The following is a 14414-nucleotide window of genomic DNA, read 5'->3' on the forward strand; positions in this document are numbered from 1 at the left end:
GGGCGGGAGAGTCGTGGCCCTTTCTTCCCTGGATGGGCCTGGGCACGGTCCTGGGCTTCGGTCGGAGGGGTGGACCTCTTCAAAGCAAATTGTCCCTAAGGAGGATCCCACATTCCCAAGGGCAGGACGTCAGGGATCTGTGGAGCTGTCTCACCTGGGGTGTGGCCCCCATCCCTGCTCCTCTCCCCCCTAAAAATCTTGGGAGGAGCTGAGGATTTCATTAGCTTATGCCCCCTTCCTTGTTGTTGAGGGGGGCGCTGCAGATCCCTGGATCTTTAGGTGATGGGAGGGGAGCAGGTACCCTGACCCTTGGATAAAGAGGGTGCCCCCCCCCATGGCCTCACCCCAGCCCCCACCCAGGCAAGCAGGCCCCAAATGGAAATAGGACCTGCCAGGCCAGCTGCCTGCGTCACTTGCCCAGATTTGTAGCTAGGCCCTTGGGGTGGGTGACTTAAAGGGGCAGGCAGCCTGATGCCAAGTGCTGCTCTGGGCTCCATCTGGGAGGTGCTTAGCCATCCCCGTGGGCCTGCCGATGCCCACATTCAGGACCAAGTGCTCTCTCTATGCAGGTGCCAGTCAGTCCTTGCCCTGGGTGCCCATCAGCATTTCCCACCCTCCAACAGCCTGCACACACTGACATGTCTGTCCCTGCACCAACCAGGCTTCACAATCCATGGGGCGGTGGGGGGGGTCTTAGCCAGCCAGGCTTCAACAAACAAGAAATGTCCTCACTTCCATGTCTCTCCCGGAGCTGTTGTGTGTCTGTCTTGTCAAGGACTTCTCCATTCCCCTCCCCCCTCTCTTCTCCTGGCTGGCAAGAAACTCCAGGGAATCCTGCTCTGGGGGAGGGGCCTGCTATAAAGGGGCCAGGTCGAGTGCCCGCTGGGGACTTGCTGCCGCCCAGCCTGACCATGGAGATCCCCGTGCCCATCCAGCCGTCCTGGCTGCGCCGCCCAGCCTCCGTAGCCTTCCCCAGCCTCAGCACCCCAACCAGGCTCTTCGACCAGCGCTTTGGGGAGGGTCTGCTGGAGGCGGAGCTGGCTGCACTCTGCCCTCAGGCCCTAGCCCCCTACTACCTTCGGGCACCTAGCGTGGCCCTTCGGGCTGATCCTGGCCCCGGAGAGGTACGGACCTTCCCAGATGCTCCCTAGCAATTCACTTATCTCTTTTTCCTGAATGCCTACTCAGCTGGGGGGGAGGGGGGGGGTCTCAAGGCCAGAGAAGACTTTCCCCATTGCCAAAGGGCCCCAGGTCAACTCGAAAGAACCCCGACTCATCCAGAAGGGTCAGGGCTCCTAAAAGGGGGCACTTCCCCAGACTGACCCACTCCTCTAGCCCCCTTTTCTGCCCAGGCCCGGGGAATGTTCACCATTGCCCAGACTAGTGCAGTCCTCCCTCAGGTGGCCCCCCCTAAACCCTGGGGGAGGCCTCCTTATTGACCTTCCTGGTCCCCCAGGGGTACCCCCTGAGCTCCCTAACGCCTGCCCCACAGGTGAGCCTGGCCAAGGGGGAGTTTTCAGTGTTGCTGGATGTGAAGCACTTCTCCCCAGAGGAGATTAATGTCAAGGTGGTGGGAGACCATGTGGAAGTACATGCCCGACATGAGGAACGCCCGGTATGTTGGGGAGGGGGCAGGAGGCAGATCAGGGTGGGGCTTGGGGGACAGAAGAGAAGGGGAGGGATAAGGAAAGACAGGCAAGGAATCAGGAAGGGGGGTACAGGGGCATGAGTCACCCCAGCCTAAAGGGGATGCTATCATATTGCAGGATGAGCACGGCTTCATCTCCCGGGAGTTTCACCGCCGTTACCGTCTACCAGAGGGTGTGGACCCTGCAGCAGTGACCTCAGCCCTGTCCCCTGAGGGGATCCTGTCTATCCAGGCCCCGGGCACCACCCCGGGGACCCAGGCAGCTGAGCATACTGTGCCCATTGCCCAGGGGTCAGCCCCTGGGGCTAAGTAGGAGGGGTTCCTTTTACTCCCAGGAAATGGGGCTGCCACATTCAGACCGGGCTTCCAACTAACTCCCCAACTAACTCCCCGCTATTCTGAGCTCTAACCACCCAGCGCTGACCCCACTCCCCCCAAACACTAGTCCTTCCTGTCCGTGGACAGGTCCAGCCCCTGTCTTTCTAATACCCCAAGCTGGGACTTCCCTTCCCCCTCCCTCCTTCTCCTTTTGGAGGGTCCTGGCTTTGTCCTTCCCAATACCTGAATACCACCCCCCTCCCGCCCATGCCCCATGCTCTGAGGAGGCCTGGCCTCCAGGACTCAATAAATACCCTGGGACTCTCCCTGCCTGCAGTCAGACATGTAAGCCCTAGCAGGAGAAGAAAACAGATAGAGGGCTGGGGGGGGGCACTTTTATTTGGGGAGGGTCCAGCGCAGGGTCACTGGCGCTCATACATCTCCCTTAGAATCTTCATGCTCTCCGAGTAGCGCAGCTGGTTCCGGTGGGAGGCCTCCTTCCACCTGGGGGTGACAGGCTGTCAGGGCTGAGCTTGCCCCGAGGGGTTGAGGGGGCCAAGCCAGGCCAGGGCCAGGGTTCATACCTCTGCCTGATGCGTTTCCAGCGCTCCATGTTACGGTAGATGAGGGAGGACATGGTTGGGGCTGTCTCAGGGGGCTATGTAGAGAGGGAGAGGCAGAGGAAGCCGGTTTACCAGCGTCCTCCCCTAAGGCTGCCCTCTCTCCTCCCAAGAGCCCCTGGATGGGTCTGGGGCTGACTTACTGGGTCCTCAGAGGCCTCCTGGCGCTCTGGCCGAAGTGGGGAGGGGATTCTGGGGCTAGGGGCTTCACCAGGAGGGCAGGGGGCGGTGGGGGGTGGCAGCTTGTACACGTCTCTGCTCTTCCCGTTGCTGACCTCCGTGCCCTTTGGAAAGAATTGGCCCCAAAGTCCCGTGTCAGGTCCCCTGTGTGGGGGCGGGTAACGCCCTCTTCCCTCCCTTTGAGGCCCCTTCCCCCTGCATTCTCACCTCCTCATCCTCTGGCCGGGGAGGGGCAGGGGGGCTAGGAGACCGCTCTGGCTCCCGCACAGAGGGGCAGTTCCTCATCCAGGCCCGGCAGATGGGGTAAAGTGGCGTGTTCTCACTGAACTGGGCCAGGTCCACACTTCGGTCAAATAGCTTGATGGTATAAGTGTCTGGGGGTGGGGGGGTGGGGGAAGGCCAAGATGAACCCAGGGGGTCCTAGATGGATAGCCAGCCCTCCTCCCTGCCCCCCCACCCCCAGACCCCAGGCCCAGAGCTGCCTGGCCCTTCTCACCGACCAGCACTCACTGGGTCTCTGCTGTCCCCCCTCTGCCAACCCATCTTCCATCTCCTTCCTCTTCTTCCTCCGGTGATGGGGGAACCTGGCTGATGGCCTGTGGGGGACAGGGATTGGGCACTGACTGGACAGATGGGCAGGATTGGCCCTAGATGTGGGCCCTCCCCCAGCGAAAGGGCCCAGGGACAAGCCAAGAGGCCTGGCTGTGGACCCAGGGCAGGATGCAGCCAGGTTTGGGAAGGCCTTGAATGCCAGGATGAGGGGGGAAGGGCCTGGACCAGACAAGAACTAGAGGAAGGAAGGGTGGGATGAGGGGAAAGGGAGAAGAGGGGAGGCCCCATAGACAGAGCCCAGGTAAAAGCCCACCTCTCCCCCAGCCGGAACGCCCGGGGGAGGTTACCGTTTGCCAGCAGATGTGATGGAGCAGTCCCTAGGGAGAAGAAAGATGGCATCAGACCAGCCCCCGGGGGCCAGAGATGCCTCCGGTGACACCCCCCCCCCCGCCCCCAAACTTAGCCAGTCACCTACTTGCTGTGAGCATCGGAAGGTGTTTTCCCGGCCTCCTCCTCCAGCTGTTCCCTTTGGGAGACAGAATTACAGAAACTCAGACCTTAGGCCTGACCTCCCGCCCCTCTCAGCTTGGATCCCTCCAGGCACAGGTGTCTCAGTACCTGAAGCAGCCCATTCTGACGGCTGGAAGCTAGAATCTGGGCTCTCTCCCTTTGCTCAGAGTTCTGGCTGCCCCCACCCCCCAGCACAGGGCAGCCTGGAAGTCAGGGGTCAGTCTTGTCCTGCCGAGTCTCCCACTCTCCTTCACCTGCCTCAATCACCTGAGCTACCCCCACATCAGACACAGACACAGACACACACACACACACACACACTTTATAAAGGAACAAACAGGAGGCCCAGCGATGGAGAGGGGCTCCCCAAGACCACACAGCACACTGGAGCCAGGCATGGGAACTCAGACCCAGCCCAAGGCTCTTTCCCTGAAGCTGCCTCTGACTGGATAGTTTTGAGGGGCCCCTCCCCAACCCCAGGCTCCAGGTGGGACGCATGACCAGAGCAGCTCAGAGCCTCCTGGGGCGCGGGGCAGGCCCCGGCCCTCACCGGTCCACATCACTCTTCTCCAGCAAACACTGCAGGACGGCATCCAAGTGGTTCCTGGCTTTGGACATCTCCAATTCTGGAGGGGAAAGATCAGAACCTCAGGCCACATCGAGGCACTGATGGCCAGAGCTGACCAGTGACTGGCTCCCACGGGCATGGAGCAGAGTCAGAATTTGGGTCGGATGTTGGAGAAGGAAGGAGACAGGCCAGATGGAGATCACAGCTAGTGAAGGGGGGGGAGGAAGGGGGCCCTCCAGCTTAGGGCCTTCACCCACTGATGCTCATTCTGGACGAAGAGGAGCAAACAAAGAACCAACAATGAGCAGGGGGTGGCCCCAGGTGGCCCCAAGAGCTGAGTGCACCAGAGGGGTTCGGCTGAGCCTGGAAGGCTTTGGAAGCCCCAGATAAGTGGCCCAGCCCCTCACCCACCCCAGGTCCCATCCAGGAAGCCTCAGTCCCAATTCCCTTCTTTTCTCTCCTCCCTAACAGGCTTGGGCACCAGCAACCAGCCCCCTTCTCTCCCCGTTCCCTTTCTCTCCCCGTTCCCTTTCTCTTTCCCCACGGTCCGATGTGAACCCTGACATCCTCCCTCCCCCCTCACCCAGCCCCCTTGATCTCCCCGGGTCCATTCATATAAGGCTCTCTAAACCCCCTCCCCAGAGCCTCCCCTCGGAGTCTCTGTTGCCGGGAGAGCAAGTCCAGAAGAGAGGGCTCAACCTGTCTCGCCCCAGGCACATCCTTCCTGGTCAGCTCCAAGCCCTCCTCCTCCAAGCAGCCCTCCGGGCAAGGACCCTCTCCCAGAAGCCCCTCCCCACTCCAGTAACTGCAGGCATTTCCCTCCCGGGGGGCTTTCCACCCTCCCACTCCTTCCACAGGTACCTGGTCTTCCAGGAAGCGCCCCTGCCCCCTCCCCCCCACCTTGCACCCACTGCCCACTGCTCTCTTCTCCAGGCAGGCCTCCCAGATTGTTTCCTCCTCTGGGAAGCCCTTCCTTCCTCACTCCTTTCTCCCCCAAGGGGCCACCTGCACCCCACATTGCTCCCATTTCCTGGAGCAGCGCTCCCCAGGGCTCCTTCATCCTCCAGGCTGCCCTCCAGGATTGCTCCCTCCTCCTCTTCGGGGATCCCCGGAAGCCTTCTGTGACCTCCTACCCCCCACCTCCTGATCCCCCTTACCTGACTTCTCCACTTTCACCTTCACGGGGAACATCGCTCCGGCCCGGGCTCCAGTTCCGATTGGGGCAGCCGGTACCCAGCAGTGCCCCGGGGCGGGGACGGGGGGGGCAGGGGTCAGTCCGAGAGGTCGGGGGTGGGAGCTGGGACTAGCCACAAGGCAGATCAGAGATCGGGTTTGGGAGGAGAATCTCTCTCTCAACCCAAGGAGTCCCACCTTCCCGGCCCAGGACGTGGGGACGGACAGCTCCTCACCTCCGCCTTAGGCCACCGCAGCGGCTTAGCCCCCACGGTTTCACCCTGGCCCGCCCGCCCGTTGCTTCCATTGGGCGGCGGTGCCGCTCGTCTACGGAATAGACCAATCAGAAGCCGCTAACGGCCACCTCCCGCTCGGAGCCCCACCCCAGAACCATTCTTCCGGAAACCAGCTAACGTCCCCCGGCCAGGCCGCGCGGCGCCTCATGGGAGGTGTAGTTCGTGCCCCGACCTTCCCTTCACGTGTCCCCAGAGCCTTGGTCGCGCGAGGCACCATGGGAGGCGCAGGCTGAGGCTGCCGCACGGCTCCTGGGACTTGTAGTGCCAACGGCTTCAAGGGGCTCCAAGACTAAAAGGGACGAAAAGGCACCTCGCGGCAGTTCTGCGTTGCCAGGCAATGGGCCTCGCCTCTTTAAACAACGGGCAGCGCAGAGTTGACTTCGCTAGTCTAGATCCATTTTACAGATGTGAAAAGTGAGATTTGCATAGTCGGGCCATTCTGCAGCCTAGAGTGTTAATTGTGAACTGAACCCACCTCTTCACGATCACAGCACCTAAGAGCTGAGAGAGAGCTTACAGATCCTCCCCTGCTCAAGCCAGGCGTGGATCCCATCACCTCTGCAACAAAATAGAAGCTACCCAGCCTGGCCCTTAGCGCCCCCCATAATCTGCCCGCAACTCACTTTCCAGTGTTCCTCCCTGTTCCCTCCCTTCACACACCACAGTCCAGCCAAACGGAACCGCCGTTCCCAGAGGTCAGCACTCCCGGTTTAAGTACCGAGCCTCAGTTTCCTCATTTGTAAAAGGGGGTGGGGGTGGTGACCTTCCGGGTCCTCTCCAGCTCCAAAACTATGACCTTCTGCTCCCCCGGAGCTCATCCCCCATTCCTGGAAGTCAGCCTCTCTTCATTTCTACTTCTCAGAAGCCAGAACTGGTTTTTTCCTCAAGGCTCACCTCAAATACCACTTCCTACACGAAGGCTCCCCCAACTCTTACCTCTTCCCAGGTGTCAGGGCCCTGTGTGGCATTCTTCCCATTAGAATGTTAACTCCCAGGGGCAGCTAGGTGGCGCAGTGGCTAGAGCACTGGCCTTGGAGTTGGGAAGACCTGAGTTCAAATCCGACTTGAGACACTTGACTAGTTGTGTGACCCTGGGCAAGTCACTTAACCTCCAATTGCCTCACCAAAAAAAAAAAAAAAGGAATGTTAACTCCTGAAGAGTGGCTCCAGAGCCTAGCACAGTGTCTTGGACAGAGATGACTAGAACGCAAGTTTCTGTCTCTCTTTTGTGTTGGCGTATTTTATATAGTCTAAGTGGCAAAATCGATAGAATGCTAGACCTGGAGTCAGGAGGACCTGAGTTCTAATCCAGAGTCAGACACTAATTAGCTGGGTGACTCTGGGCGAGTCACTTCACCCTGTTTGCCTCAGTTCCCTCAGTTGTAAAATGAGCTGGAGAAGGAAATGGTCAAACTGCTCCAGCATCTTTGCCTAGAAAACTCCAAACGGGGTCACAAAAAAATCAGACACAACTGAACAACGATTATATTCTCTGTCTATACATTTGCATATCCTTTACCCAAGTGTTAAAGAGTTTACTCACCTGGAAGTCCCCTCTACTAATGAGACCCATTTGTTCACTGAATCATTTGTCCATTTTCTCTATTTCCTCTTTCAGAGGAAAAAATGGGTCTTCAATGAAAAAGAGATCTTTCGGGTATTTGTGATGAAAAGAACTGAACCAAATGGAAAATTTGACTTTCAAATACAAGACCCTAGAGAACCATAAAAAATCGGAGCTGGGGGACATACCTGGGGTCAATGAAGTAGGTGACTGTCTTGTGTCAAAAAGGGAAACTCAAGCCTATAAAGGGGGGACTGGTCCAAACTCACAGCAAATCAGGGAGAGGATCAATTGAATTCGAGGTCCTGACCCCAGATCCAGGCCTCTTTTCCCTATGACACCATCCTCTTTCCTCACATTATTGAGGTACCAGCTCCACGGAGAGGGAAATTAACCATGGTGGTCCATGGGTAAAACCATGTGTTTGCTCTAAATGGTAATGTACAAGCCTTCCTTCCCTAGCACTCTTCAAAGAGATGATGGGGGACCCCTTAGGGACAGGATCCTTGCTCAGGGAGGGCCTTCCCAGATTTGAAATTCAATAAATCTAAGGTGTGATCTTTCAGGAATTTCAGTTTCTTCATTTGTTAAATAGGGAGATCCCACCCCTCCCAGAAAAAAGGGAGCAGGGATCACCAGTACTCATGAAATATCCTTTTTTTAATTTTTTTTTTAATTTGGGAGTCTCCGTGGAGGCGACCCGGAGTGGGAAAAGAAGTGGAAAATTAGTCAGAGATGGATGTTCCGGGGAGCCAGCGTGGGCAGACAAAAGACTGTGGGGATATGAAGGATGCGTGATCTTCTTCATCTTTGGAAGCCATGCTAGCCCAGTGCCGGGAATAAGACAGGGTGGGAAGGGGATCTGGCCATGGGGCCGATCAGGGGATTCCCAGAGGGATGGTAAAGGAGAGATAGTCGCCCAGGGCTCCCCAGCGGGCTCTGTTAATCTGGAAGATGGTGATCCAGGAGGTCAGTGCCACAAGCCAAAAGACCAGCCCCAGGGCTGAACGCCAGACGTCTGGATAGGAACGAAGAGAGGGAAGGAGAGAAGGCAAAATCACACCTTGGCTGGCCAGGAACTTACCAGCTGCCCCTGCAGCCTCCCTCCCCCCTGGCCCCCCACTCCCCTCGCGCCTCTGGGGACTTACAGCCCTTGATTTGTCCCTGCTCCTCGTAGGCTGGGGCCAGGAAGGCCTCTCGAAAGAACCACAGAACGTTGACCAGCCAGAGAAAGGGCAGGAGCGCGAACCCCCCTGTTAAGGAAAGAAGAGGAGGGGGCAGAGTAAGAAAGGCCAGTCCCTGGGGAGGGAGGGGGGCGGTGAGGGACCCAAGGGCCCGGCCCCCAGCACCCACGGGGTGGGGGCGTGGGGGAGGGGCTGGCCCCCTCCCCCAGGTCCCCCCCCCCCTCACCTAGGTAGTATTTCCGGCAGAGGTTCAGCTTCTCCTCATTGGACACCCGCTCCAGGTTCATCCTGGGTCCCGGGCAAAGGAGACGGTCGGGATCTCCAAGCGTCCCCCGCTACTGTTACAGGAACCCCGGTCCGTACAAGTCACTCCTGTCGCTAGTGAACGGGGTCCAAATCAGAGAAAGGACGGGCGGAAAGGATTCATCCCCCCCGCCCCTCGACCCAGACCAGGGGGTAGAAGAGGGTGAGGGATGTGGGGGGGGGGTAAAGTCTCCTAACTCACCCGCCGCTTCTCCTTCCTCCTTTCTCAATGCGCTTGCGCCTATGGCCGCCGTGGCTTCTGGGGCTCGTAGTCCATCCTCCGCACGCATGCGCCTGACAACTTGAGCGCCTTCTCCCTCACCTCCAGCCCCCAACCTTCTGACAAACCCCTTCTTTCTGCCTCGCTCACAGGCTCGACCTCTCCCGCCCCGCGACTTGCCGGGAAGGGCGGTCTGGGGTATCCTTTCCGCGCAGGCACCTCCCCCTACCCGCTGGACTTCAACTCCCAAGGATCCTCACCTCAAAGCCAGCCCCGGAAGCGGCTTGTCACCGGAAGTGACGCATGAAGCAGACAGGTGGAGGGAGCGGGTGAAAATGGCTGAGTATTTAGCTTCGATTTTCGGGACGGAAAAGGACAAGTGAGAATCGGTGGTGGTGGTAGGAGGGGCGGTCTTGCTGGGGACCCAGCCACCGGAGTCCTCAGGGGAGGGACGGCAGGGATCGCATTTGGGCCTTGTGAGAATGGATGACAGTCAGGTCCCACTTGGCAGGGTCTTGGGGAGGGAGTGACAGGTCTCACTTGGTGGGCGAGGGGTGGCAGGTCCCATTTGGCAGGTCCTGGGGAAGAAGCGACAGGTTCTACTTGGGGGGGGGAGGGGTGGCAGGTTCCACCGGGGGCGAGGAGTGACAAGACCTGGGGGAGAGGGGTGACAAGATCTGGGGGAGGGGTGACGAGTTCTACTTGACAGGATCCTGGGGGGAGGTGTGGCAGGTCCCACGGGGGGAGGGGGTGGTGGTGACGAGTTCCACTTGACGGGGTCCTGGGGGGAGGGGTGTCCGGTCCCATTAGGCGGAGAGGTGACAGGTTCCACTTGGCAGGGCCACTTGGAGAGGGGCAGGGGGGGCCCTGCCAGCCCGTTCACCCCGCTCTCACACTTCTTTCAGGGTTAACTGCTCTTTTTACTTTAAGATTGGGGCTTGCAGGCACGGGGACCGGTGCTCCCGGCTCCACAACAAACCCACGTTCAGTCAGGTGAGGCAGTTGGCCCATTGCCCGGGAGGCGGCATCTGTCCCTTCCCAGCACTGCCCATTTCGTTAACACTCCCCCTCCATCCCCACGCCCGCTGCTGCCTCTGCTTTCTTGAGGGCCTGCCCTGCAGGCCCCAGGTTGACCCCCCCCCCTTTCCCACCTCATCTCCCTCACCTCAGACCATTGTGCTGCTTAACCTGTACCGGAACCCTCAGAACACGGCCCAGACAGCGGATGGATCCCACTGTGAGGGTTGGGTCACGGGAATGGGGCGTCTTGGGCTAAGGACACCCCTGGAGGGGGCAGGGGTGGCAGTGGCGGGAGATAAAGGGAACCTCAGGAATGGGGGAGCCCTTGTATTGTGGGGTCGGGGACAGGAAACACAACGTCAGAACTGGGGAAAGGTATGTGGGGAGGTGTCTGCTTTAGTCCCGTGACCCTTCCTTCCATCCCTGAATTCCCCAGGTCACGTCAGTGATGTAGAGGTGCAAGAACATTATGACAGTTTCTTTGAGGTGAGGGGAGCTGCACAGGGGAGGAGATGTTGGGGGTCCAGCCTCTCCCACTCGCTGAGCCTGACCTCCCATCCCATCCTCCCTTATGCAGGAAGTGTTCACCGAACTGCAGGAGAAGTATGGGGAGATCGAGGAGATGAATGTCTGTGATAACTTGGGGGACCACTTAGTAGGGAACGTCTACGTCAAGGTGCTTGAGGCCCCCTCCCACACAGGCAGCTTTAAGCCCGGCCCCCAGCACCGGGCTGCCCACTTTCGGGGATCCCTCACTGTGACCTTTCCAAGTTCCCCAGACCAGAACCGTCCCCACGAATCACGTGGCTCCCCTTCCCCGGGGTCCTGTGCCACCCACCCCATGCTCCCTCAGAGCCTTTCAGCATCCCTACTGACTGCTCTCCCTACACCTTCCTGTGCCCCCAGTTCCGGAGGGAAGAAGATGCCGAGCGCGCTGTGACTGAGCTCAACAACCGTTGGTTCAATGGACAGGCGGTTCAGGCTGAGCTCTCTCCCGTCACCGACTTCAGAGAGTCCTGCTGTCGGCAATATGAGATGGGGTGCGGGAGGGTCAGGGGCTGCCTATGGGGAGGTGGGCTGGGGGGAAGGGGGACCCCCAGGGCAAGGTGAGGCTGGGCTCAGGGCTGGGTTGTGATTCCACCTGCCCATCATCTGATGCCACAGCGAGTGCACCAGGGGCGGCTTCTGCAACTTCATGCACCTTCGGCCAATCTCCCGGGACCTCCGCCGGCAGCTGTATGGCCGTGGCCTGAGAAGAAGGTATGGGGAGGGCGTGGGCCTAGCTAATGGGCAAGTGGGAAGGAGGCAGGACTGTGAGCGGGGAAGGGCTGCTGCCGACCCTGGACCCTTTTCCCCCAGGGGACCATCTCCCACGAGACCTGGAGGGGGACACCGCCCTCGAGAAAGGAACCGCAGACGCTCTCCGGACCACCGCCACGGACGCTTCTGAGACCCCCCCTCCCCAGGACAGATGCTGCTGTGGTCTTCCTCTCCCCTGCTTTGCTCTGCCACATTCAGGCTTGGGGGACCCAGGGGCCTCCGGGTCCCTCCATTTCTCTTCAAGGAACACGGGAAGGGCAGGAACCCCCTCCCTCCTTCCCCCAATAAAATTTCTTGTCTGCTTTTTAGTCTCTTTGCCATTGGAGTGGTGGGGTGCCTGCATCTTGCTGGGGGGGGGGGCAGGGGCCGAGATGACTGAGGAGAGAAGGGACAGGAAGTGAAGTGGGGTTTCAGGGTGTTTGGGGGGTCACTGCAGATTTAGAGCTAGCTGAAAGGGATCTAGTTCAACCCCCTCATTTTACAGAGACAGAAACTGAGGCCCGGAGAAGTCAGCAAGCTTCCAGCCCAGGCCACCCCTCACCCCCACCCCAAATGTGGGTGACGCAGTCTGCCCGGAAAGGGAAGTTAAGGGAGGGACTGGGGCTCTCTACAAGGCAGCAGGACCAGCTTCAGGTGCCGGGCTGGGGCGGCAGTGGGGGGCTTCCGGTTGCTAGAGGGGGGTGGGGGTGGGGAAGCGGATTGATTTGCCTGCATTTCTGATGGGGAAGGAGCTTCCGGAGGCTAGTTTTGGGACGGGAGGGGTGGGGACAGGGGACTGGGTGTGGCTGACTGCCCTCGACTTGGAGGCAGGGAATGGAAGGCTAGAGCTTGAGTTCTGGTGGGGGCGGGGGTGGGGGGGTGGGGTGGGGAGAGGGGCTTGGAGCCCTGCTGGGTTCTTGAAGGAGACAGGACTGGGAATCCAAAAGCCTGTGTTGGGGCTGGGGCTGGGGGTGGGGGGTGAAACATGGTAGGAAACAACAACTTCCCAGAACAGAACACATGGGTCCTTGACAGGGAAGATAAGGGTTTTGAGGAGCACTGGGTGGCGCTGGGTGAGTCTGTCCCTGGTAGGGAATGGGGTGATCAGAGACAAATCTCATCCCTCGGGCTTGGACCGCTGCCGGTGCGGTGCGGAAACTCCGCTGAGGTTTTCTCAAGAAGCGCTAAGTTAACTTGCCCGGGGAAGTGGTGAAGGAGCAGAGACCTAAAGACACCTTGCTCGCAGGCTCCGCCCTCCGCATGTGGCCCCACCTCCTGCTGTGGGGGGCCACGCTCCCGCTGTGGGCCTTGGGGAACATCAAAATCTCCAGGTACTGTGACTATCTGGAGTACTGGGACCTGCACCGCGGATGCTGCCGCCGCTGCCTGGAGCGCTTTGGACCACCCAATTGCCCAAGTGAGGGATGCAGGGGGAGGCTGGGGATGAGGGTGTGGGCAGACTGGCGGGTTGGGGTTTTGTCTTAGGTGCGGGGCACCAAGCACTCCCTTCCCTCCTTCTGTCAGATTTCGAGTTCAGCCGGCATTGTGGGCTCAGCGACCATGGAGACCAGCTGGACTTCCCATATTCTCTGTGCTCGCCAGGCCTATGTAACAGGGACTGGGCTGAGCGATGCAGCCCTTGCCCGCACCATCCTCTCTCCCCATCTTGGACCCCAGCTCAGCCCCTAGCAGTCCGAGCCAAACGCTACCGATCTCTCTGTCCTCAGGTAAGCCCCTGGCTAGAGTGAGCATACCAGGGCCAGGGGGAAGGAGGTGCCAGCACCTCCCCAAACCCCATAACCCTTTTTTACTACCGAAGGAACCCATACCCCCCAGGAATTGGTGTCCACGGGAAAATGTAACAAGGCCCATGGAATCCTTATCTCCAGCAAGCTCCAGAGGTCCTGAATCAACCACTGGGAAAGGCTCCCAGGAGCCCCAGGGATCTCCCAAGTGTAAGTGCTTCTCCCTTTCAGAGATACCCTGCCTCCCCAGCCCCCTCCCAAGCGGTCTGTATTCCATGAGACGCTGCCTTTGTAGGGATCGCAGTCTGGTACGTGGTGGGCATCACCGCCCTTCTGGCGGGAGGCCTGCTTGTTTCAGCTACCTTGTCGATGTTCTTGGGGAAGTCTGAAAGCAAGGAGAAGGCTGCAGAGGCCGGGGAAACCTGCAAGTTCTTTCCCTTAACTGAGGGGTCTGGTGAGTCCCTAGGGAAAACGGGGTGGGGGCACAGCTGGCTCAGGACTTGCTTCTTTCATTACCTCAGTCCCTTTCCTTTCAGTGCCCCCCACTCTGGCACACCAGCCCCTCTCACGACTTCTGGACGAGCTGGAGGTGTTGGAAGAGCTGGTTGTCCTGCTGGACCCTGAACCTGGGCCCTGTGGGGGCTCTGCCTGGGGAACCACTCGCCACTTAGCTGCCCGCTATGGCCTCCCGGCCTCCTGGGCCACCTTTGCCTACTCCCTGCGGCCAGCACGCTCCCCACTTCGTGCCCTGCTGGAGACAGTGACGGCTCGGGATCCCACTGCCCAGCTGGGACAGTTGGCTGACCATCTGGGCCAACTGGGGCGTGGCGATGCCCTGGGTGTGCTGACTAAGCTCAAGTGAGGCTGCCAGCCCCCCAGCCCCCCAGTCTGCACACCCCTCAGCCCTGCCTCCAGTTATAATGAAGAATAAAGCATGCTGCCTCTGCATGTGTGGCTCTGAGTTCTAACTGGGGGGATGTGGTCATTTGAACCACGGGGCTGTTTGCTGAACGAAGGGAAGCCCCGAGTGGGCAGGGGAATTTCTCAGAGTCCTCTGGCACCTAGAAGTGCCTGGCTCTGAGCAGTCCCAGGGGCCTTCAAAAGCCTTCTCAGAACTCACAGCTTTTGATGGCTTCCTAACGTGTGAAGTGTGACAGGAGGAACAATGACAGACTTCTACCCCAAGAAGGGCAGGGACTTTGGGGTCTTGTCCC

At 59.5% G+C, this 14414-nt stretch overlaps 5 protein-coding genes across 7 annotated transcripts; 3 read left to right on the forward strand and 2 right to left on the reverse strand.

Moving 5' to 3' along the window:
* Positions 1-461: 461 nt before the first annotated feature.
* On the forward strand, positions 462-2025 carry HSPB6 (heat shock protein family B (small) member 6). Its single transcript, XM_043995409.1, has 3 exons — positions 462-1124; positions 1493-1615; positions 1767-2025. The coding sequence occupies exons 1-3, from the start codon at positions 564-566 to the stop codon at positions 1959-1961; spliced, it is 879 nt and encodes a 292-aa protein (XP_043851344.1). The 5' UTR covers positions 462-563; the 3' UTR covers positions 1962-2025.
* A 323-nt stretch (positions 2026-2348) lies between these two features.
* Positions 2349-5872, reverse strand: LIN37 (lin-37 DREAM MuvB core complex component). 3 transcript variants are annotated; one of them, XM_043991109.1, is made up of 9 exons: positions 5554-5872; positions 4379-4454; positions 3794-3844; positions 3666-3695; positions 3267-3362; positions 2974-3140; positions 2730-2870; positions 2551-2624; positions 2349-2470 (listed from the first exon to the last, which is right to left on the reverse strand). In XM_043991109.1, exons 2-9 carry the CDS (start codon positions 4419-4421, stop codon positions 2389-2391), a joined length of 684 nt encoding a protein of 227 aa, XP_043847044.1. In that variant the 5' UTR covers positions 4422-4454; positions 5554-5872; the 3' UTR covers positions 2349-2388. The 3 variants fall into 3 exon arrangements, with proteins under 3 accessions (XP_043847044.1, XP_043847043.1, XP_043847042.1); XM_043991108.1 differs by having other exon boundaries at positions 3277-3362; positions 3632-3695; positions 5554-5870; XM_043991107.1 differs by having other exon boundaries at positions 3277-3362; positions 5554-5866.
* Positions 5873-8068: 2196 nt separating this feature from the next.
* PSENEN (presenilin enhancer, gamma-secretase subunit) lies at positions 8069-9206 on the reverse strand. The gene is given in 5 exon segments (XM_043996774.1): positions 8069-8447; positions 8578-8682; positions 8840-8923; positions 8926-8982; positions 9119-9206. Coding segments are annotated over 5 exon segments (474 nt in total). The 3' UTR covers positions 8069-8307.
* A 117-nt stretch (positions 9207-9323) lies between these two features.
* U2AF1L4 (U2 small nuclear RNA auxiliary factor 1 like 4) lies at positions 9324-11784 on the forward strand. Its single transcript, XM_043996773.1, has 8 exons — positions 9324-9515; positions 10042-10129; positions 10307-10373; positions 10593-10642; positions 10734-10832; positions 11063-11196; positions 11321-11416; positions 11516-11784. Exons 1-8 carry the CDS (start codon positions 9472-9474, stop codon positions 11604-11606), a joined length of 669 nt encoding a protein of 222 aa, XP_043852708.1. The 5' UTR covers positions 9324-9471; the 3' UTR covers positions 11607-11784.
* A 154-nt stretch (positions 11785-11938) lies between these two features.
* IGFLR1 (IGF like family receptor 1) lies at positions 11939-14297 on the forward strand. The gene is made up of 6 exons (XM_043996772.1): positions 11939-12109; positions 12702-12872; positions 12980-13182; positions 13275-13410; positions 13496-13654; positions 13737-14297. Exons 2-6 carry the CDS (start codon positions 12716-12718, stop codon positions 14060-14062), a joined length of 981 nt encoding a protein of 326 aa, XP_043852707.1. The 5' UTR covers positions 11939-12109; positions 12702-12715; the 3' UTR covers positions 14063-14297.
* Positions 14298-14414: the final 117 nt, after the last annotated feature.

The sequence above is a fragment of the Dromiciops gliroides genome, chromosome 3, assembly GCF_019393635.1.
Source record: "Dromiciops gliroides isolate mDroGli1 chromosome 3, mDroGli1.pri, whole genome shotgun sequence".
Taxonomy (NCBI): domain Eukaryota; kingdom Metazoa; phylum Chordata; class Mammalia; order Microbiotheria; family Microbiotheriidae; genus Dromiciops; species Dromiciops gliroides.